This window comes from Harpia harpyja, chromosome 1 (assembly GCF_026419915.1).
Source record: "Harpia harpyja isolate bHarHar1 chromosome 1, bHarHar1 primary haplotype, whole genome shotgun sequence".
NCBI lineage: Eukaryota > Metazoa > Chordata > Aves > Accipitriformes > Accipitridae > Harpia > Harpia harpyja.
This window is the reverse complement of record NC_068940.1, coordinates 51445894-51471292: the sequence shown is the minus strand read 5'-3', so window position 1 is coordinate 51471292 and position 25399 is coordinate 51445894. Positions and strand designations below refer to the sequence as shown.

Genomic DNA, 25399 nt, shown 5'->3' with positions numbered 1-25399 from the left:
AAAATGACATTCGGAAGGACAGAACCATTACGTCTCCATAGAAACAAAAAGCTTACATGTTTAAGGTAGCAATAAGACACAAACACACTCCTTCTCGTGATCGGTAATTCTTGTGTTTAAAACCAACAGCAAGGCGTTCCCAAATGTACTATAAAAACAGAAATAATTGTCTTTGATTACCAGGAGCACAATATAATGTAATTCCATCCATATTTTATAATTACATTCAGAACAGTTGCAAAAAAATAACAGAAGACAGGTCTGCTGGAAAAGTAAAGGCACTTCTCAGGTAAAATTAAGTTATAAAATGCACAGTATGGAACACAACACAGAGTATTCCTATGCCAAAAACAATTTCTAAAAAACATCTTTCAGAAATTTAGCTGAGTATTTTTCCTGTTTGAGAAAAAGCTCTTAAAAACATACAGAATTGTTACAGTTAACACACACAAAACAACCATTAACATTACAAACTACTGACTCAAGCAGAAGTTGCTATATTCTTTTTGCTTCATATTCTGTTTCCCTACCAAAATTTCCTCTCATCCATTTTAGCTCATCCTTACCCATACTCCTGCTGTCCACTTCTCCCCTACTTTTGCTTTAAATTTATTTCTTCACTTTTCAATTACTTCTTGCCCATTCATTCTAATTACTTTGCTTCCATTTTTGTTCTGCTTTCATTTCTCCTTTTGTGCTGGTGCCGCTTCCTGTAGTACGACCCTCTGGCTCGCTAAACCCTCATTTACCTTCTTGCGCGCTCATTTTCCACCGCCTGCCTTCAGCCTTTCCCTCCTCAGTTCACCTTTTTACCTGTCCATCTCCTTGTCGTTCTCTAGCTGTGTGTTACGGTGTAAAAAGCAGAAAGGTGAAGCTTACGAGACTGGGGATTCTCAGGGGTGTTTCGGAGCAGATGCACAGCCTGGAACTGCGACTGCCCCAGCTGCAGGGCTGCCATTACCTCCTCAGCCAGCATCCGCGGGGAGCGTTGCCTAGTGATGGCTGCACATGGGCAATTGCACATTTTGCAGCCTGGCCACCACCCTCATTCCTACCCCCAAAGTGGTGTGATTGCAACGTTATCATGATTCCATACAGATCTGCTAAATATGCATTGGATACACACTACTGCAACCGTATTCGGCTTTCTGAAACAAGACCCTCACAAACAGCTATTGATCAACAAAAAGAGACAGTGTAAGAGCAGGGAATGCTGCATCCTCTTTACTAATGATGTAGCACACTTCATAGCAGATGTAAAATTTTCCAATTAGAGCCCTGCTTCATCATTTTGTCCCATCTGTGGTTTCTTGTTTGTTTGCGTGTTTTATACTTCATTACATTTACAGAAAACAAACCTTAGACAAGCAGGATATGGCTTGCCAAAACTGCACAGCTTAACAACAAAGAACAAGATTTTACGGAAGAAAACATCCTTCCAATTAACCCACTGTCCAGGGACAAACATGGGAAAAAGGAAATCTCCTTGCTAGATGTAAAAAAATACAGGTAGAGAGGGAAGTGTAGAGTACTGAAACAAGCAAAACAGACTGAAGAGAAATTTAGTCTTTCACTAAATTAACCCCACTTGAAGAACTGAATTCTTCTAAACAGAGGAATTCAAACGGCTGCTTAGAAATTTCAACTCATGACTTGCTAGCAATAGTTGGCGTCAAACTCCCTTTGTCCCATTCATGCATTTATACCACCTATATTCTTATTTTTATGCTTTCCTGCCCATACCCAGCTACATCTAGTTCTTGCTCATAAAAAAAAACAACGCAAAACAAACAAAAAACCCAAACACATCTAAAACAAGAAAAGAGAACTGACAACAGGACAAATTTAGTATTATTCAACAATACACTAGAACAGACAAGACGAGTTGATTGGAAAGAAACTTACTGGACTTATCCCCAAAAAATTATTCCACCCAGCTCTTCCACAAGGATGTTTCTCTGTGGCAAAGAGAGCCTAAAATTCTGTATTTCAGTGTTGGAGGCACAGGAAAGACTTCTCTGCTTTGGTCCCTGCTGTGAGAACGATTGATGCTTTTCATCCAAATTTTTAACAATACATAAACTGTCCCGAGAGCAGACAACTGAAGCCAGGTTTCTCCCACCCTAGGGGAGTTACCAGAAGAGCCATACCTTCTCCTACTTGCACACGCTGTTCCTTGGACCCCATGAACCTTGTATTCTTTCTGACACTGCCCGTAAGCTTCAAAGGGGGTGGAAACTTCTACCACCTCATTGTACAGCCTAACAACTTCAGAAACTGAAAGATGGACCAGTAATCTAAAACTCTTTCATGATGTGCCTAGCACAAAGCAACTATCACCACATTCTTTATCAGCAGTTGTTCAAATGAAGGTGTTTCCAAGATGCTCTGCTGTGCACTTAACCAAATGACATTACTGTAGAAGTAAGTGAAATTTCAGGTCCGCATGCCAGGTACTTCATCTTGGGCACAGGTTCATGTCACTCATTAACTACTTGCCCTTAGGCATGAAAAAAATGCTGCAACCTCTCTTTGTCAATGAACACAATCAAAACTAGATCTCGTGAAGAGGTAAAAGCATGCCTTTGTGGATGACACTACTAGACTTTGATGCCCAGTCAGGTCTGTGACCAAGTCATATGAGAAAATGCCTCATGTTGGAAGGGAGATAAGTATGTTTATATAGTTGCCTAACATGCTACCCATTTTTCCTATCAGGCAAACAAAGCAATTGAGAACAATTTTCTCACTGCAGATCAAGTCTGCAAAATCTTATTCCTTGCGCACAAACATTCAAACCTGTATCTATGACTAAACAAAGCCAGGAATTCGCATGCAAAAGAACCTCATTTTCATTCACAAAAAATAAGACATTCCTTATTAACTTCCACACTTAGAACTCAGATTTCCTTCAGAAATTAAAAACTCAAATGATAAGTTCCTACTGGCAACCAGGGTCCCCAGAATTGCAGATAACATCATTACTCAAACAATATAGTCCTGTTAAACAATCTTTTTCAGACTCTCAGAGTAGAAATGTAAGACTTAGCACTTGGAAGCCACATAATGCTAAGAACTGTAAAAAGGTTTGCTGAACTCAAACTTCAACCTAAGACAACAAGTCAGAAGGCAACTTATCCCCACCTCAGTTTGTCCAAGGTTCACACAGCATGTTTGTCATACATCCAGAAAGGCAGATTTTCTAAGTTAGAATGCACCATCTCAACTGCAGGACTACTCCTACGTGTTCAAGTACAAAGCTAATTTTAAAATAAATTCAGAGCTAAACAAACTTATTTATTCCCATTATGCAAACTCAAACCCAGGAGGATGCTTCAAACATGCTTTAATTAACAAAGTCCTGCCACATGACATGAAAACATCTACTCAGAATTTAGCTACGCAAAAAATATGCAAAAACTGCAGAATTGCGCTGTGCCAGATTTTTATCTTTAGCTGAACAATGCATCAGTGTCAACCCGTTAAGAATATCTTTAACATTTACACCATTAACAGTCGCCCGTAACATTGTGACATATTCAAAGTCAAGCTCACGCATAAGTCATAAGCTCACTGGAGGCCTACATGTGAATCTACATTAAGTAAACATACCATGGGTGGTGCTGCTTCGTCCATCAATTTCAATATAAGATTCTGTGCTTGCTCTCGAACTTGGTCTTTGGCATCTCCCATACGATCTATCAAAGGCAGGAGAACTACAGGAGGGGAAAAAAAAAAAAAAAAAAAAAAGATTTTCTAATACTTAAGGATATTTCCTGAAACAGATTATGATACATCTCATTCAATAATAAAAGCTGATTTTAAGTTGGTCAAAATATTTGAAAGTCTCAAATATATTTCTGAGTATGTTACAAGATTAACAACAAATGCATTTGACTGAAATTGAAGAAAAGAGTCTTCCAACAGGCTAAAAAGAAAACAAGCTTCCCATCTTAACAACTGTGTGAATTACTTCAATTTAATCTTCAAAAAGTATGCCAGTAGCTTCTGAATGTCTGGCTTTTCTGAAAAATAATGCTAGGCCTGGTGAGTGCAGAAGAACTGGGATAGGAAAAAAGGACTATTTTAAAATCAGTGGGATTTTGCTGTTTAATTATGAAAAATCTAAAAGTTTTAAATCCTCCTATTCATACAGTGTATCTTCTGGAAACTCGGCCTTACTTCAGTAAAAGTATTGGTAAAAGTTACTATTTTAAAACAAGCATCCTCAAATAATATTTAACTAAAATTGCACCATAGCTGATGATTTCACACCCTAAAAATCAGAACTCACTCAAAATGAAACGATTTGCCAATTCTTTTCACTTGCTTATCCAGAGAGTAGTTTATAATTACAACTGATAAACAAATTAATGTTACAATATTTAGGAAAGTTACCTGAACGAACACTTAGGTCAGCATTGTGCAAGACATCCTGCTATACGGGTTCCCAGCCCTGCATCCAGGCCCTACACATACAGCTTTGTGAGATTCTTCCCCCCAGTGCTTTTGGTACCAGTTCTTCAAAACGAGGGGTGACAACACCGAGGACGTCGCCTTCCCTCAGGAACTACAACTGGATTGGCGGAAATGTCATCTCCCGCAGGACAGTGCTTTTAAAGTTAGTATAAGCACAGGGAACACCACCTAGAAAAAGCAGCATCACATGCCAACAGTAACATTTACCTGTCAACAGCTCAACCTTCTGCATCAGCTTTTGTGTCTCATCTGATCCACAGTCTTCTAAGAGCTGCAAGTATCAGTCACATAATCTAGGTGGAACTTATTCAAGACAGACCACAATACCCACCCAGCCCATTCTTCTGCTCCTGCACTCTAGTTAAGCTGGGGCTAGGTTTGCAATTAGCATATGTGCTGGTTTCGGCTGGGATAGAGTTAATTGTCTTCCTAGTACCTGGTATAGTGCTATGTTTTGGGTTCAGTATGAGAAGAATGTCAATAACACACTGAAGTTTTCAGTTGTTGCTAAGGAATGTTTAGACTAAGTCAAGGACTTCTCAGCTTCTCATGCCCAGCCAGCAAGAAGGCTGGAGGGGCACAAGAAGTTGGGAGGGGACACAGCCAGGGCAGCTGACCCAAACTGGCCAAAGGGGTATTCCATATACCATGTGACGTCATGGCCAGTATATAAACTGGGGGGGAATTGGGCAGCGAGGGATCCCTGCTCAGGAACTAACTTGGCATCGGTCGGTGAGTAATTGCATTGTGCATCACTTGTTTTGTATATTCCAGTTCTTTTGTTATTATTATTGTCATTTCATTATTGTTATTACTATCATTATTAGTTTCTTCCTTTCTGTTCTATTAAGCTGTTCTTATCTCAACCCACAAGTTTTACTTTTTTTTTTTCCAATTCTCTCCCCCATTCCACTGGGTGGGGGGGCAGTGAGTGAGCAGCTGTGTGATGCTTAGTTGCTGGTTGGGGTTAAGCCAGGACAGCATGCCATTTATTCCAAACTTCTAAAACTAGCATAATATTTACCTTGAGTCTTGCTCATATTCCAACAAAAAAAGATACAGTAACAGCTAAAATCACCTTTTGCTGCATTTGGTGTTACATCTCTGAACACCTGAGAGTATTTTACAGTTGCTGCCTGACACCTCTCAGCTGTTGACTGCTATAAAATTAATTTTCCTATTTTACTCACAGAAGAAATAACCATATCACCCTATTTTTTGAAATGGAGATCTGGAAGAGTTTTAGCAGTACTTAATGATTTTATAGTAATAACTAAACAATAGACTTGCCAGCAAAAGAAAGGGAACACAATCAGTAACTCAGGAGGTCTCCTCAGTCCTCTGTTCCTACATTAAAAACAGGAGCTATTTCTGTACCATGGTTATTACTGGACAAATACACTGCTGAAGTTTGAATTTCCCCTCCTGCTGTATCTGAACACTTTCTAATTGTCCTAATCTGAATATTTAATTCTACTGGCTCTGGATAGTCCACTGACATCTTTAGCTCCCATTATCACACTTTTGCTTTTTTCATCTATCTTTTCTTCCCTTTCTCCTCTGACTAAGTTATTACAGCTACTTTCATTTTACAGTTTGAAGAGAAGGGTTGGGGGTTTTTTTGGTTTGGGTTGGGATTTTTGTTGTTCTTCTGTTGGTGTGGGGTGCTGGGTTTTTGTTTTGGTTTTTTGAGGGACATTTTTGTTTGGTAGTTTGGTTTGGGGATTATTTTTCCATTTTGTAAACACAGAAGAAACACCCAGAACTCAAGAAGTGATTTTTGGGAGTACACAGCTGAGCCCTCCCATAAATTTCCAATCACTCATATACTTACTAATTACATTTTTCTTCCCAACAGTACTTTTCATGACTATTTTCAGCACCTCGAAACTGACCTTTTACCAGTCAGTAACCATACATTACTGGTGACCATTGGGCAGCTGAAGGCGACTCTAGCTTTACCGAGAGGTTAACAAACACAGCCCCAAGAAGCTGTTCCAGTAGAGGGAAACACAGCGAGCGCCAGTCCTGCGGGAACACGGCTCCTTTGTGACTAATTAGCACACTGAGTCAGTTGACAGAGCTGCAGATACCAGGGCTTTGCTCAAATCACTAAGGCAAGCACAGAGAACAGCTACTAGAAGCCGCTGAACAGAGATGAGGTCACCGAGTTAAATTGAGCTATGACACAGCCTGCAGATTTCGGTACGCGTAGCTACTGAACATGCCAGCCTTTGTCACTCACAGAGCTCTGACAGAGGGACAACCTGCTGTGGGAGCTGTTAAAGGGCCCAAATGTCTGCAGGCTTGACTTTTTTCCCCCCTAAATCTCAAGTTTCTCTAAGACCCCATATAAGACATAATATATTCTGTTTGCATAAGACAAATGAAATTAGGCTGTTGAATGCTGGCAACCACCAGCTGGTTTTCAGTCTGGTAGTTCATCTTTTCTGACAGAATAAGCTCCAATAGGAAATTATTTGAAGTAGGTTGCCTATTGATGAAGTTTCAGAATGCTCAACCAGAAGGGGATCTCTACCAAACATACTTCAATTTGAATTCCTAACACCTTCATCACTTTTTCTCCAAATGTTAGACATGTCTAGGGAGAGATGTAGTGGAAAACAGCTGGATTGTGTTAGCTGTCCTTTCTATGAATGAGTGGGAAACACATCTCCCTACCTAAAACTTCTGACATTTGAGCCACTCAGGTCCATCCTGCGTCGCTGATCACCTTTCTCTTTTCCCTACTCCAAGCCTCCTGGCCTCTCCTTGCAACCCTCTAGTCCTGCCCAGCCAAAAATCACAGAGCACAAGAAACTTTGAGTTCTCATAAGAAACCTCACCCAAGCCCAAAGCAGCAATTACAGCTGAGCGTCAGAGATGACTGTACAACACAGGCTTTTCCTCTACATCAGGATAAGCCAGCGCTGTCACTAGAAAGCAGCAGCTTTGCCTACTCACTACCCCAAGCACTGTTTCCCCCTTCACAGCCCATACCACCCCTTGTACCAGTATTTGTCTATTTACAAGGTGAACTGAGGACGTACTCAGACATTCAAGATGATAGACACATGTCAATCAAAAGCATGAGCTAAGAGGTATGTTGGAACTGAGCAATCAGGAACAGGAGGTTTTGGCACCTTAGAAGTATCTACAGGGTGTTTGTGCACTAAGATTTTATAAAAAGATTTTTACCTTGGCCAGCTTTAGGCAGGTTTCTATCCCTGCCAGGAACAGCTCAAATCATACTTGCAATACAAAGTATTTACCAAAGCATTTACCTTTACCAAAAATCAAGTCTCTACCTTAGATTAGAGCACTACTACATCCCAAAGAATGGACGACCAGAAAATACATCACTAAGAACACTGCTTTTTCTCCCCCCAAACTTCACTCCAAGTACAACTGAACAATCATTTTGGCTGATACTTTTCCTTTAAGTTTTATATGCTTTCTCATCAGCATTGTCAAATTAGCAACTTTCTTTATGCTGCAGTGCAAATATATGCATTTGGTTATTTCTGGAACCAGCCTGCAAACTAAATCTCAAATAGACATTGGAGTTAAAAGAAAGGTGAGGAAGGAAAAGTATGACCATACAAGAAGGCAGTATTCAAAGCAGTAGTCTCCTAACAAGTTACCCAGTGAAGTATATAATTTGTCACGTTTGCTATGGATTCACACATTGCTACTGGTTTATATTAACCTTATCCATTTTACTTGTTCTGTTGCCTAGTTTCTTTAATTATTTCGAAGGGATTTTGGAAAACCTAATAACATATGACAACTTACTTCCTTTTATTTCTGCTGATATGCAGAGAAACACTATACGAAATTTAGGAGACACTGATTCCCTTTGCAGTTGCTGGTTATTTTTTGCAGAGCCAAGAAGCACTATATCCCATTCAATTTTCCTTTTCGCCACATTTTGGCACATTGTCAAAGTTTCCTATCACTACCAGCCACTCCTGAGTTTTTCCTGTTAAGATTTCTACATTGTTATTTTACAGGTTTTGATTACTGAAGAAAACGTAAGTCTTAGTAAAAATATTCTATAGCACACATTAATTTTACCAGATCTACCTCAAACTGACCTGCTACTTACATCTGAGCTGCTATTTATGCCTTCTTCCTTTCTAATTGCATAGTAGTTACCTTTCTATTATATCCTTAACAGAGCTTATTATCCCATTGGTTTCTTTTCCATTGTTTGTCTTCCTTCTCTTGGCTCAGTAAACGTAAATAAATTTTCATTTATACAAGTTCACATAATGATTTTATCACCACTAGTTGGACAGTGGATGAGAGAGTTAAGGCCAAAACCAGCCTGGAGAGTCAGAGTACAGCCTTGAGAGATTAAATACTTATTTCCTCTACCAGGACTGAACATAAGTAAATCACAGAAGTCAGTGCCTAGAATGGCACCCAATGTATTTTTCAAAATCCTGAGCTGCTTAACTGCATGACCCCCTGCAGCAAAGAATGCCATAGGTAGCAAAAACAATTTCCTTTTGTTAAACTTTAACAAGAGTTCCTTCTGTTATGACATAAATACGGAGCTTTTCAGTTTGTATTATCGCTCACAACTCCCTCTATTCCTTCTCTCTTGACCACATATACGTGCCCTTTGTAAGTGCCCATTTTATGTATGCCCTCTCACGCCTAACCATTTCTGTGAACCAACATCAGATAGTCCATGTCTGCTCTACTGCGAAGACTTACAACAAAGCATTAAGCAAATAAGAATCTTTACCAGGGAAACAAAATCAGTGTTGGCAAAAATTCCAGTACTAAAAAGTCTAACTTCTTGCCTTAGACATTAAAAGAAAAGGCTTTGAGGACAGAAACAGCTTAAACCTAGGCAGCAGTATCTTCCCAGTTTTCTCAGAAACCTTGCCAGCTCAGGCAACAGCATTAAACAGCTGCCTCTGCAATTAGAACAGTCTCTGTTCCTCTGGGTAAGATGCACAGGAGAGAAGGGAATCCCACAGAGGCTTCCATGGGACCAGCAACACCTGGTCTGACAGACACACATGGCCAAGGGCTGCTTCTAAGCAAAGAATCATTAGCAGGCTCTCAGAGAGGGCCTCTGGGCTCTGCTCCCCTCCTCGAGATAAAGTCCAGTCCGCAATAAGTTTAATCAAAAGCCATCTCAGACATTAATGTGCTTCCTTGGGTCTCTCCAGAAGCCAACTAAGAAAAGCATTAATGGGATTAATGAGATATACTCTTCATCACCCGTCGTGGATGGGAAAAAAAAACACTTTTTTTTTTTTTATATGATACATCTATGAATCTATCAGGCGCTCAGTCTCAGGAAGATGAGAAGAGAGCCTTCAAGTCCACAGAGTTTCAAGAGGTGTATTAGACCAGCAAGCAAACAAGAAGGTAGAGAACAAACATTCATGTCATCTTCTGAAATTTTTTAGCTCTAGGCTAGGTTTTGACAGAACTAGTATTAATTAGAACCAAACCAAAGCCAAGGAACACTAGGATTTCTCTACTCTATTTAATGGCACTGCATTTCTAGGTGTCATACAGTGAAGTGTCCACAGACAGCAAGCAGATGGTACTCTAAATCACAGCCTATCACACAAGCATGGACCACTTCAGGTGAAATTCATTCCCAGTACTAATAAATTGCAGTGCTAGCCAGCCAGGACATAAGAAGCTTTAAAAGGCTGCACAGATTTTCCTTTTTTTTTATTTTTACTAAAGCTTTAGAAAATCTGTCACCAAGATGAAAAAGTCACAGCTTCAATCAGCTATGACCATTAGCTATGATCATTAACAACAGAGGGAACCAAAGAAAATTTAAGGATTTTCTGAGACATTGCAGGAAGTTCATCTTTTTGTTAAATTTGAAAATATAAAAGCAATTCAAAACATCTATTCTGCAGCAAAAATACAAATAATGGAGTCTCCTCTAAAAGCCTTTTCTAAAAAAAGTCTGAAATAGTCAGCATTTTATTGTTTAAGAAAATCCTACAAAACATACCCAACACAGCTCTTCCAGAGGCAATATCAGACAAAACACCTGACTTGCATTTAGATGCCACAAGGTATCTTTGAGAAAAGACTTGTCTCACATAAATAGAAAAGCTTGCTTTACATCATCTAAGCAATTCAATTTCTTGAATTATTTGATTTAATTTCAAAGTATTCTCTAACATCTGAGGCTGGTCATACTTTAAGCAGAGACATAGGCCAGATGATCCTGAAGGTCCCTTCCAACCTAAATTATTCCAGGTTTTGTGTTTAGGTGTTCTGCAAGCATTTGTAACCTGGAATCCTACAGTAGATTGCGCCATTAGTCTCAACATTTAAATGAAATTAATAAAAATGAAAAATAAGAACAAAAATCAGTCAGTCCCTGAAACTGGAAGATCCAATATTTTTCTACATGCTATATATGCATGGCAGCTCATGCTAAAACAGTTGTTGGTTTTCATGGTGTGGAGGAAAGCAGTTCTCCATACATCATTAAAACCACTTATTGAAGAGTCACATCTTGATTAAACTGCATATTCAAGCCTTTTCCATCAAAAAATTTCAATCATTAAGCAGGAGAAAAAGCAAAAATTAAGAACTTGGGTGTCACTTATCTAAACACAGTCTTACTCAAACAAATATGCCCAAATTCTTGTACCAAATGCTTTTAATCCAAATTCACTCAAAAAATTAATGCACATTGAAAGTCCTTGCAACTGCTTTAAAACAAATCAGGCAACAAACTTGCATGCTTAATTATGACAATAAATTTGAAGGAGCATTTAAATTAGTCTGAAGAGTCTAATTTACAGGTTCTTCCATCACTTCTGAAAGCCACCTGGGAAAGAATTTAAACACTTCAAATTGGTTTCACATCTTAGTATATGGCACTACAACTATCTTTCAAAGTTATTTTTGCCCACTGGTTTCTTTTTACAGTAAGAAGAATTTGAAACTATTACACACATACACACATTTACATGTGGGGGGTTTGTATGTAAAATGTGTAACTATATTCAGACATACATATGCAATGTGTGTATCTGTGTTTGGTCTTTTTTAAGTGTCAAGTATCTTTCCTTTAATTTGCAGATAACTATAACATATTTTGCAACATCTTGTAAGGTTGTATGTCAAAGTGAATGACAATATAATTCTATCATAGACTAATGGACAGTTCAATATATGCAGAAAAATATATCATGATGTAACATCACATTAAAACTGAAACAGATTCCATATACCTTTATTATACTTTTTCTTTTCCTGTTGCTTTGACAGTAACAAGAGGACAAACTAACATTCACTCATCTTAGAAAATGAAACTGCAAGTATGAGTAGAGACTTTTCCCAGAAACTATCATCCAGTCACATTCTCCCATAATTCTAATATTCTCTTTTATTTCTGATAGATAATATTTTAATAATTAATGCCATCACCTGGGAAAAGAGATTGTGACAGGGTAATTATGCACTCTTAAGTAATCTCTTTTAATCACAGAACAAGCAGTAGTTTTAAATACTGAAAGATGTAACACTGCAACACTCCTTAATTTGCTTCATTTCTTCCAGAACATAGCCACATAGTCTTATGAACTAACACACACCCTGATATTTACTTCTTGCAAAGTATTTTCAAGCATCTTCACTCGAAGTACTAAAAAAGAGATTCCAAATTTGCATGTCCAAGTTCCCAGAACACTGATGCCAGCTGCAGAGAGCGTGCAATGTGGTTAATCATAAAAGGATAACACCTTGGAAGAAAGTTACCGCAACATTAGATTGTTGCCTAGGAAACTGAATTAAGTCTCTTATCAGGCATTATATGTCAATACAAAGATCACTAACATGCTCTTCAGACTATTGGACAGCATCTGTCCTACAACTATGGTATTGATTTTGCCCAAATCTAATTTACAACATATATGTAGGCTGTAAAGATAGAAATAATAATAAAGCATTTGTGGTTTTTACTTCTTAGCAAAAAGCCTGCAATGCTTATGGGGGTGAATATTCAGTCACATTAGCTATTTTTGTCTGCACTTGAAGAAATCTATCCCCATCATAATTGAACAGGAAATTAAACGGCGGGGGGGGGGATATTTTGCCATGTTATAGTTGGGTAATATGCTATTATACTTCCATCATTTACTGAGTTCTGAATCATGATTAAAAACATGACAGGGTCACCAAAATGTAACGCTCTTTATCAAGACAAAAATATATTTAAGGTTCCAGGTATTTTATGACAAAACACAGCTACAAATGTGAAACTTCACCTAGAAAATAGGATTCATTGTATTTTAAAAAAGGCAGAAAACAGAGTAGGTAGGTATTTTACATATACATCTTCCTTTGCTATATTCATGGTGCAATCCTGATCTTCAGTGAGAATGCAAGTACCTACAATAACTATGGCAATAAACGAGAACTAAACTATATTTTGAATATTTCAAAGTAATAATTAAATTGCCTGGAAAACTTCTATTATGCTTGTCTTTGAAAATTAATATACTCACATTTATTTGACCAAAACAGAAGAAAGTAAATGCCTACCATATAAAACACTACTAAGACTTCCTGTGGGGCTATAAGAACTTTCTATCTTGCTTCCAAATTTCCCAACATTTCCAGGCTTGATACCACGACCTTTATCTTCTCCTCATATCACCTGTATGAATTGCGAATTTGCAATACATGAGTACCCACCTTTTTTACTATGTTCACATCAAACAATGACCTAACTGGACATAACCAAGATATGAAATTAAAAAAAAACCTAAAATGGCAGTTTGCATAAAATAGTTGATCCTTCTCAAACGCATAACTATGGAAACTTTGTAGAAGTTTCGGCAGGGGAAAGCTTATTTTTTCTAAGCAATTTTCATCGTCCAGATGTAACAAAGAGGCTACATCTAAAACCTGAACTAAAAGTACTCCCACAGCATTCTCCTGGAGAAACTGCCTGCTCATGGCCTGGACAGGCAAACTCTTCACTGGGTAAAACCTGGCTGGACGGCTGGGCCAAAAGAGTGGTGGTGAAAGGAGTTTAATCCAGTTGGTGTCTGGTCACAAGTGGTGTTCCCCAGGGCTCAGTGTTGGGGCCAGTTCTGTCTAATATCTTTATCAATGGTCTGCACGAGGGGATCGAGTGCACCCTCAGTAAGTTTCCAGACAACACCAAGTTGGGAGGGAGGGTTGATCTGCTCGAGGGTGGGAAGGCTCTACAGAGGGATCTGGACAGGCTGGATCGATGGGCTGAGGCCAACTGTATGAGGTTCAACAAGGCCAAGTGCCGGGTCCTGCACTTCGGTCACAGCAACCCCATGCAGCGCTACAGGCTTGAGAAAGAGTGGCTGGAAAGCTGCCTGGTGGAAAAGGACCTGGGGGTGTTGGTTGACAGACAGCTGAATATGAACCAGCAGTGTGACCAGGTGGCCAAGAAGGCCAACGGCATCCTGGCCTGTATCAGAAATGGTGTGGCCAGCAGGATCAGGGAAGTTATCGTCCCCCTGTACTCGGCACTGGTGAGGCCGCACCTCAAATACTGTGTTCAGTTTTGGGCCCCTCACTACAGGAAAGACATTGAGTTGCTGGAGCGTGTCCAGAGAAGGGCAACAAAGCTGGTGAAGGGTCTGGAGCACAAGTCTTATGAGGAGCAGCTGAGGGAACTGGGGTTGTTTAGTCTGGAGAAAAGGAAGCTGAGGGGAGACCTTATCGCTCTCTACAACTACATGAAAGGAAGTTGTAGCGAGGTAGGGGTTGGTCTCTTCTCCCAAGTAAGAATTGATAGGACAAGAGGGAATGGCCTCAAGTTGCGCCAGGGGAGGTTTAGACTGGATATTAGGAAAAAATTCTTCACTGAAAGGCTTGTCAAGCATTGGAATGGGCTGCCCAGGGAAGTGGTTGAGTCACCAACCCTGGAAGTACTTAAAAGATGCACAGATGTGGTGCTTAGGGACATGGTTTAGGGGTGGACTTGGTACTGTTAGGTTTACAGTTGGACTTGATGATCTTAAGGGTCTTTTCCAACCTAAATGATTCTATGATTCTACTCTCTTCTGGCATCTGTAAAGAACTCACTATAGTTAGAGTCAGTACACACAGAGTCGGCTATGGCATAGAAGAGACAATATAGCTTTTATAAAAGAAGTGGTACCTCACAAACTCGCAAGAGCTCTCTGTGGAACAGCTGCGCAGAAGGTAACTCCGCTAACAGAGCACAGCTGGATTTTTACATAGTTCTCAAGACGGGGTCTTACAGGAAGGAAGGTACCATAATGATAAAGGCATGGAGGAAGAGACACTGTACCAGACAGTGGACCCTAAATCCACCATCGCTGCACAGGAAACAGGTTGTCACAGTAGACAGTCTCATGAATACATTAAGTCAATTTTCAGGAAGCAGCAATGTAACAAAGAAATAGATTATCAATAGTTATGAAAGTAATAGATGACATAATAAAACCAAACAGAATTATGCCACTATAAACATATGCTGCATCTGTGATGTTATGGCTTCCTCAACTCAGAAGCACTACAACAGAAAGGCACTGAAAGCAGAAACAAGAACAATAAAAACCACGGAACCGTGTGTATACAAGAAACAATTAGACCGGGACTCTTACCCGGCATGGGGAGGGAGGAAGGATAGCCGAGGAGAGGCACAGAAGAGATCTGTAAAACAAAGACTGGCAGTCAAGAAGGTAAGAAATGATGGCTCACCTCTCTAACACAAGATCTATCAAGCATCAACTGATCAGGCAGCCAGTCCAAAACAAGAGTTTTGCATAATTAAGCATTACTACAGAACACTGTAGAAGCCAAAGGTCTATGTCGGTTCAAAAACTAACCAGATAAAGCTGTAGGAAAACAGGGTGACAGGGGAGACACTGAAGATACCATCTGCCTGGCCCTAAACGTAGTCCGGCCCTAAATTGCAAGACTGCCGACAGCTAGGGAGTCATACTGAAAGAGTTATCGCTGCATGTTTGTCCTGTCCTTGCTTTCTTCTCAGGCATCTGCAAACAGATCACTGTCAGATACGAGTCTTTGGTCTGACTTACTGGAGTCATTCTCAGATTACGGTAGAAGCCAAATCTGCAGAGTCAATAGAACATGATTTGGGAAACAGCGGGTTCTTTGTTTTGTTGAAGGAAGCAGTTTTCTTGCTCACCAGTGTGCTTTTAATTACTCTCATAAACCCCAGACTATCCATGCTCCCAGACATTTACAATAAAGTTTCTGTATTACTGCTTCACTGACAAAAACTGAAAGTGATCCAAATCTCATTATAAGGCTTGGAAAGACAGCTACCAACTGAACAGAATTCATACTATAAATCACTCTTACGAAGTCATCTAAAATAACTTTCTTCTGCCTTTACTGAGACTAACAGTTTAGTGTTTGTTAAGCTTATATAAAAGCTGATCATGCACAACAGTGACATGCATATTCAGGATAATGCACTCTACAGGTCTCAATTCTGGAGACACTCAGAAGACCAGTTTCAGTTGAAGGCACTACTACTCAGCTTTTCTAAAAAGTACTTCTGGAATACACAGCTTCAGGTGTCTATTGATGTTACACGTGTTCGATGGTCACTCACAGTGCCAGTACACTTTTTTTTTTTTTTAAATATAAATGCTACCGAGTATTGAAATTTAAATCTTTAATTTGCTTATAATCTCAAACTACTCAAATACTGGGACAAAAAAGTAGTGTTTTCAAACTCTTCTCAAATAGTTCACATTTAAAAACACAAAACCAGAAGAAATAAAAAAAGCTTTCCAACCTTTAATAAAGTTGCTGTAATTCTAAGTTCTACATACCACTACAATACAAATCAGAGTAAAACTCTGAAGCCTAGCACTGTTTGTAGCTACAAATGGAGATTATTCAGAAATCAATATTCTACATAGCACAATACGCCTCCAGTTCCCTTACACTGCTTCAATACAAAACTAAACAGCCAAAGAAAAACCCTCTGCAACAAAATAGATTTAAATACTGTAGCGCTCTACTGCAGTAGTTCTACAATATCCTGAAAAATGCTTCCAATGAATTTAGATAGTAAACTTTCAAATTTTGCTGATTTCTTAACTCTTAAATACAAAAGCAGACATGTAAGGAAGAAGCAGCTTAACATTTTGACAGAAAATTTGAGATAGCTGGGTATGTGGGAACAAGGTGCAAGATAATTCATACAAATTTTGGAAAAGGACATTAAGCTAGAAGCTTCTGTTAAAAATAGCCAGTGATACAACACTGATGTTAATGCCCTAGTATCACTATATTAAGGACAACAGCAAAACAAGTTGAGCAGTGTAGTTTGTTCATACGTCCCAGAACTGTTTCATACTCAGGCATACACAGATCCATTAATTTGAAATTCATTTGAGTAAACATTTCACAAAAGAATAACAGTTAGTACTTTTTTTTCATCTCATAACAAGTTTAGACTACTAAAAGCTACAGTCCAGTTATCTAACAGGAGGTGGACCACATAGTCCTGTGAGACCACAGGCTTCAGCAGCCATAAGGCTCTTATTAAAGTGATCTGCAAATGAAACCTTCAATCTTTAACACAAGTTAAAGGTAACACTTATGTTGCAATGTAATTTTTAGATGACTGTCTTGGGGAATTTTAAGCAAATATATAGCACGGGAGCGGTAAGCAACTATATAGCATGAAACTAATCACTGAAAAGATATTCCTGGAACCTTTAAAAAATCCCAACCACCACCAAGAAATGAATATTTACAAGTTAATATAAAATTATTTAAATTCCAACAACAGCAATAAGATGTCTACCAATGTATTGTAATTAGCTCAGAAAGCTTTCAACATGTTCCACTTCAGCTGCTGGGGCGGGGGGGGAAGTGTCTTCTACTTTTTGGTCTTAGGAAAAAGAAAGTTATATTCCACTTACCAGTTCCTATATAGGATTTAAAGCGTCCTGATAGTCTGTCGACAAAGGCACCTAAAACATCTAATCCCAGTAATGCTACCTGTTGAAACAAAAGCATTACATACACAAAACAGATCACTAAAGAATTCTTTAGAATATATTTTAAAGAAATTACATATATATATGCAGGCATGCTGAAAGACTGTATCTTAACCTAACGATAAATTGAAGTTCCAATTAGAGAGCTGATAATTCCTTGAAAGCTTTCATTAAGATGAAGTTATCAGAATATGTTTGGAATGGATCAAGTATATTTACATATACCAGATCAGTTCAGATTTTTCAGTACTTGTCTTAAAACAGGAAGAAAATAAATATTAGAAATCCAATGTTTTAGTATTTTCAACTACAAATGATTAAACTTCAAATTAATAATCACAAGGACTAAGAAGTTGGAAGAAGCTCCTCTTTTTCTCTCTCTGGATCATATATTAGGACTGAAATTCTATCCCTCATTTTCTTTAGGAGATGACTCTAGAGGTCTAACTCAGCATTAACTGAAAATCAAAATTCCTTTGAAACAGGTACCAGTAAGGCTTTAGGCTTATTTCCTCTACCAAGTTTCTAAGCTGCTTAAAGAAACAAAACAGAATGCCTTACCAACAACAAAAAGCAACAAAACAAAAAACCACCAACAACAAAAAAAAGGGGTAGGGGTGTGTGCAGTTACCATACTCAGAAAAAGCAAACAACTTCAAATGCAAACTAAGCCCCCAAACATAAGTACTAATACAGACAGGAAAAAAAAAACATGGTTTAAACAGTTTCCCAGATGTTAAGAGCTTACTTCCACCTGGCTACTTAGCTCATCCAGTAAGGTCATTACATCGTTTTCCAAACTCCCAAAACAAAACAACTGAGAGAAGCTAATACCATCTTCCCTAGCAGTTCAGACCACACCATTTGTCCACCTGCTTGTTGAGCTAGAGAAGTTTTATTTCTCTTCATTTGCTGCTGTTAAAACAAACAAACAAACAAAAAACCCCCAACAAACCAGAAAACAAAAGGAAGTTCAAAATACTACTGGAATTGTGAGGAAGTTCCCATCTATGAACAGAAACTAGATGAGAGGACAATATCCACTAGTATCGAAACAAAAACATGATCAAAAATGATCAGTTAAACTAAATCATTTTAACAAGTCAGGACACCTTTTTTCACCCTTAACTATCCTGCATACTGTTTCAAGACTTCATTCTTATCTTCCTGTAATAGTTCATTACAAACACTAGAACCTGCATTTTCACATCTTGTAGTTAAGTCAATCTGCTGCCCATGAAGGCACAAATGCCAAAGGAAGGACCTCCTGAAGCTTGGGCACTTGTAACAGTTTTTTCCTCCTCTTTATTTTCTAGTAAGACACAAACAGCAAATTTCTCCCCACGAAGACATGAGCAGAATTACTCCCCTCTATTAGCTATTTATTTTCATAAAACTTGGAAACACAGTTTCTTGGGACAACTCTGTTTCCTTGAGATCCTCATCTGTCACAATTGTCCACACTAGACAGCAGGCCAAAAAAATTTGACTGGAGATTAATGCGAATACACATGGCCCACACACACAGGATCATGTGAGCCTTGTTTCTGCAGGAAACTAGACAAATAAGGTCTCCATAAAATCTAGGATCTGAAGCAGCCGCATAATTAAGCGGATTTTAGTAATTTCAGTATTAGTATAATAGATCTCCTTTTAAAGAGGAGGTACATAACTTAGCTCCAAGTTAGTACAATTTACTTGGAAATTTACACAATTTTATTACATACTAAAATGGAGAATAGCAAATATAAGTGGAAGGCATCACTGGCTTAAATTAATATATTTCCAAAAAGGTGACTGCATCTACAGCTTAGGATGAGAAAACAGAATCCTGTAATCGATACCTTACTTAGACAAAAAATATGTCAGCTTTTAGGGTAATGTCAAAGCTTCCCAAAAGCTCTTTCCTTTAATGTTCTTTTCCAGATTGCCAAACTATATGAGACCCGAGACAAAAATCTCAGTTTAAAAAGCGATGCCTGCAAGAAATAGGCAGGCCTGCAAGAATTCATTCTGGATATACATTGTTTTCCTATGCTTCTGTTTCCTGACTACAAGCCCCACCTTAGACTTGTCTTCCAGTAGCAACTTTTCAGATACCCTTCCCATGCAAGTATTTTGGAGTCAATTAATGCACAAACCACTGCCTTTCCTTCTGTAATGGTACTTACAGAGAGTCTCTCTCTTCTCTGCACATTTGATTATCTTTCTAAAAATCTCTCTTGAAGACTTCTATCATTCTGAACAACAGCAGCTCAGAAATTTAAAGTAAAGCACGCATGGCTGTTTTTTTACTACAGATCTGCTCTTTACTAATCCCAAAGAAGAGTTCTGAGTAAGATGGAGAGTATTTCTTGATTATTTCCTCCAGTGCTTAGCCTCTAGGGTCTGGAGTGGTTTTTGTGGGATTTTTTTTTTTTTGCCTTTTTTGTTGGTTGGTTGGTTTTGGTTAGAGGGGTGCAGGGATTTTTTTTTTTTTTTAAAGTCTCACCTGGGTAAAAACAGTGGCCATATGGAATATTTGAACCTCCATATACCTAAGGGTCAGAGGCTTGATAACCACCAAAGAAACAGCTATTCATCCTACCATGACTGTTACTGCCAACGAAGAATCTGATCACTTGTATTTCATTTGTCTACGAGTATTTTATTTTGATCAAGAGCACCCACTGAGATATTGCCTGCACATTCCATATTTTTGTATCCCTCCCTGTGAATAGGTAAAGTTTAACTGCCTCTCATGATGCAAGCCACATTTGCCTTGATTAACCATTCAAGCAGTTGTCAATATGGTGTTGGCTCTTTGCAACTGTCTATCAAAGATTTGCTTAAAGAATGCAGTAGGGGTTCTACTTCAATAATTGTTATACAAAAGTCACTTCAGTAAATACTATAAATTTAAAAATACCGATCAGTAGTTTTGTCTTGTGATGTCTTTATTGTATGAAAATATATAGTTCAGACTGCACGTGATGAAATAAAGCTTTCAAAAGTTACCTAAGTCAGATGTGACACTAACGCTGGCTTTAAAAAATGCAAAAGTAACACACACTGCTCTGAAATTCTCATCTCTTTAACAAGAACCCGTACAGATAAGAGGCAAGGGAACAGGTTACTACAGTCTTAAAGGAGCAATCCTATACCTACAACATGATGGGTTATTCTTTAGCTCATACAAAATCCCCTGTGGTCTGCAACTTTGACAAGATAGCAGGTATGAAATGTCAGGATATCTGCAGAGTGAGCAAGTATGATGTAACCTCAGGCTAGAAGTAATGGGAAACTGCTCTAGCTACAAAATTGCCTCTCATTCCACTTTTCAAAACAAGTCAACTGAAGCATACCACTACAGAGTATACCAAATAAACTACCTCTTACTGTCTTTGTATATCCGTCTTAACAATTCTCTGCTTTGATACGCAATGTTTTGAGTTTCAGCATCTCCTGGTAGGTATAATCCACCCAGTATTCAAGCAGTCCTTTGGAAGGAGTCCTTAACAATTGATATGGGGTCACAAAAAAAAAGAAAAAAAAAAAAAATCACAAGTCAAGGCAGAATGATCTGCAAGAAAAAGGTTCCAAGCTCTTAGACACTGTGTGGGACCATGTACCAACACAGGCTCTCCAGTTATCAATAGAAAAAACTCCCACCAGCATCATGGCTCTTTCCCCACCAGCTTCAACGAGTGATGTATTTCTTCTGGGATTAAAATCGTTGGATCTGTTTCTTACTCTGCATTCATTAAGCCTTTCGCCTGCTGCCTAGAAAGAGCCTTTGTGTGTTGAGACTGATTCATCAGCTCACTATTGTTTGATGCATTTAAACACTGCTTTTGAGGTTCACAGTAGAAAAGAAATTTAGGCTTATTTGAACTGGAGTTGGTTAGCTGTTGAGCTACTTACTCTTTAACAAGCCAGTGTTCAGGACTGTCCTTGACTTCTCAGATCACAACAAAATCACCAACCCTACTGAGAAATATTTTACCTGTTCTGGAAAGAACCAGACTCTTTACTGAAATCAAGATGTTCCAACCAAAATGTGATTAGGAATTGAGCCTATTTCTTGCTCTACAGCTTGTTCCTTTTCCAGCTCTCTTACATACTCTTTCCGGCACTGCCACTGCTCTTCTGTGGGCAACTTCCAGTCATCTAAGTCTTTGCTAGGAAAAGAAATACTGTTCTTCAAACCCTACCTGGTTAACCATGCATGCTTACTATTCTCACTGTGATTCTGTAATTTCCCATCCCTGTGGGGGACATCTAGGGGCAGGACACTGCCAGGAAACCATGTCTAGTTACATTAAGTTGCCAAATGACCTTAATACAAAAGTCCTTGGATTTGGTCATAGGATCTCTGAACTGTATATGGAAATACAGATCACAATCTGCAAACTAGTCATGAGAATCTAATGGGGGAATCATGGAGGTCACCATCTGGAACTCCAAAAGAATGAAGTGAAGGCATTGGACTTCCTGTCACCATGGGGACAGCTGTGGTATCACTAACAGTCAACTGACAAACAAAAAACAGCATGCCAAACAACTATGCCCTGCAAGAAAAAGCATTGCTTGCAGTGCCGGAATGAGACATGCACAAGAACATGAGGTTTTCAGGAGGGTTTTTTGGTTTAAGTATTGTCAGCCAAGCCCAAAGGCATACTTTCTCAATTCTCAAATAATCTCAAGCACCTTGCAAGTAGCTAAACATGAAACAAAAACACATATGTGTGTGCAGTCTCTTCTGCTTCACTTCTTGGAAGTTTCTTATTCCTAGTTCTCTTTACCCATCTCCCTGAATACACTTCTCTCCTATTTCACAGGATACTTGATCACTTTTTGCTCCCTTTACTGTTTCCCACCCCAATTCTCTCCACATCACCCACTTCACCGAGATCTACCCATATTCCATTCCCTCCCTCCCAAAAGCTTGCAGATACCAAAAACTGCCCCTGGCTCCATGGGCAGAAGGAAGCTTTCATTTTCCTGAGTCATTTCTTCAACCCAGGTGGTTCTTCAGTCGCAGCCAAGTCATCTTCAGACTCCATTCTCCCTTTCACAAGAAAATGCACTGCTGCAATCCTCCCACTCAGCATCAGTTGGGCAGCTGCCTCTGCTGACAGCAGTCAAAATTGCAGTCCCAGCTGCTGAAGCTACCACATGCATCATCTATACTTTAGATATTTTAGCTGACAAGAAAGCATTATTTCCATTCCCTTGCTTCCTTCATCTTCAAGGGTACAAATGACACTTCCAAAGATGTATACAATATTTTTTTTTAACATATATTGCATCACTTCACATTGCAAGGAGAGAGAGGGGTTGCTGGTAGTCTAACACAAAGTCTTCAAGCTCAACAATTTGAATTGCAAGTTCTTTAGCAAATGAAGAGCTTCCTCTATCTAAAAATGCAAGTTTACTGACTTCAAAGCTATGTTTTACAACTATAATTTGGACTACAATCTAAGATTCTCCTGAGAGAATCAAATCTTTGCTACTGTTAGAACTGCACACCAGCTGCAACCCTCACTGCCTCAAAAGGAGTATAGACTACCAAATTTCTTACTATAATCTGCCTTTCATTATCCTTCTGTGATGGCCAACCGCAAATCATTTCAGCGTTGCAGTGCAAGTAACCACACTACCAGAGGATTATTGAATGAATCACCCATATTTATCCAGAGACTGATGAGTGTAGCTCAGCACTGAAAAAACTTGGTTTCTTCAGAGGTCCTTCTCGACAGGCCTAGATCTGGGAAGTCCTTGTTATTTTGACCTCTCCTGTATAGCAACCAAAACAAACATAGCGCTGTCATAAAGATTTTAAAGTTTATAAAAAAAAAAAAAAAAAAAAATCTTTTTTACTGCTCTTTCCCCGTGATGGGAACTGTAACATTCCTCCACACGCACATTAATTAAGAAACATTTACCCAATTTTGAAGAATGCATTAGTGTAACACTCAAAATCATTACCGGAAAAACGTTTACAGCCTTCTATCATTTCAAAATCTCTCATGGTCTTCAAACTGATTTGCGTTCAGACTGAAAGCGTGATCTCCAAATTATTCTGTATTCTCTGGACAATACAGTATTCTAAAATGTGTCGTGTACTGCCTCCAGCTTGATCCATTACAGGAATATCTACAGTTTGCTTCATATGCACATTAAATGTTCCTCCCTTGACCATTGCCATAAATTTTTCATAGACGTTGTTCCAAGGACAGTGAGCATAAACCAAAAGTATATGATACAGCAACACCCGACATTCTAGGCCATTTTTTTTTTGAGATTGTCTGGCTTAAACATTATGCACTGCAGTAGAAAAAGTTTGAAGACAGAGCCTCTTTAAAAGCAGGACTCAGTGGGAAAGCAATGAGATGTATGGCATTTCTCTTTGGAATATATAATCTTTATAAAATAAAAAAAAAAAAAAAAAAAGCTTTTTCCCCCAAAGAAAACTGTACTTGAAAGCCTTTCTAAGCATGTTGATGGAGCAAAACAAAGAAACACTTTATTTTAGGACTTAGTACTTCCAGAAGAACATCATTCTTTTCATGCCCAAGGTCCCTCATTTTCTTTCTCATTTCCTCTTATTTAAATTGTATTAAACATACAGTGATTCCCATTCTCTGCTACTTACTCCTACCCCTGCAACCAGCTCCACTACTGTGAGGAGACAAGTATTGATGCAGCTGTAGAGTAACCTGCTTTAGGAAACCAGTCCAAGAGATGAACAAGAAAAAGCATCTTCTCAACCAAATCTCTTCCCTGAGCCTGCTTACTGTGCAGCTGCACAAGCACTCGCACCAGAGCAACGAAGACACGACACACCATCACAATTCAGCAGCCAGGGAAAGAAACTGCTTAAATCAGCAATGCCGCTAAAAACGCATGCTGAACTATGTATGGTTTACGTGTGTTGACTGCTGTGAATTCTATTCTGAAGGATGCACACCTCCTCCTGCACACTGCACAGAGCTTAGAAAGGGTATCTATTCACACCCAAATCAATCAAACTGCAGGCTAAAAGGGATAGCCCTGTTCTCGCTCTTGACTTGCAGGCATATTTGATCTGGTGCACTTAGATCTCCCATAGCATCAGTCAAATCACCTTGCTGAAACACTGGAAAATGAATTCAACATCAACAAAAAGTTAACTGCCTCAAGAACGACAGTCAGAATGTCCGGCCACAGGAGAAGCAGAGCTGCTATTTCAACAGGGACTACAGCTAGGCTGGATTACACAAACTGAAGCTGCAAAACAATTGAGAACTGTAAATTCCACCTCTGGAGGAGATGCCTGACAGTTTGAGACTATATATTCCACATTCCTAATTAAAGGCTGGACAAAATTAGTTTTAATTAAACTTAAAATAATTAAAACTTCTTGCAAGTTTCCCTTGTCTTCTGGAGATCTGCTTGATTGTTTGGCTAACATTCAATAGCTTATTTAACATTCTATGAACAGAACATAAATAATACATGAAAAAATAGTAATTATTTCTCAAGAAAGAATTGAATCATTGAGCTTGAAAACTAAAACTGGATTCATACACAGACAGGTCAAATCACATTCTCATTCCATCGCAATAAAAGAAGTAGCTCCCACATAGCCAAGATGAAACAAACAACTTGAAGAAAGGAATAATGAAATTCAGCAAAGAGCGCAAAGTCAAACATTTCTCCTCCAACAAAGACATTTAAATTACCACTATTTGCTAACAAAGCCTAAGAAAATACCAGTATCTATACAGTAACTGAAAAATAAAGGTTGAGGTGGGTCCTCTTTTATGCCATTCTTCTGTCCTGCAAGTTAGTCCTACAACTCACTACAGCATATGCGTAGCATATGTCGGCTCGTGTTCAACTTCAGACCCAAAACAAGCCACACATTTTCTTCCTAAGGACTGCTCTTAATC

At 38.8% G+C, this 25399-nt stretch overlaps 1 protein-coding gene across 40 annotated transcripts in view; it reads right to left on the bottom strand.

Annotated features, from left to right (window-relative positions):
- CLASP2 (cytoplasmic linker associated protein 2) overlaps nucleotides 1-25399 on the bottom strand; it is a 157260-nt gene that overhangs the window by 126110 nt on the left and 5751 nt on the right. For 37 of the 40 annotated variants that reach the window (XM_052793778.1, XM_052793446.1, XM_052793530.1 and 34 more), the window contains 3 exons: nucleotides 17406-17484; nucleotides 3613-3716; nucleotides 57-148 (listed from right to left, as the gene is read on the bottom strand). In XM_052793778.1, the coding sequence (XP_052649738.1) occupies nucleotides 57-148; nucleotides 3613-3716; nucleotides 17406-17484 (275 nt within the window). Of the gene's footprint in view, nucleotides 1-56; nucleotides 149-749; nucleotides 758-879; nucleotides 898-3612; nucleotides 3717-17405; nucleotides 17485-25399 lie in introns of those variants that run through there. The other 3 variants (XM_052793766.1, XM_052793834.1, XM_052793842.1) reach the window with 3 other exon arrangements.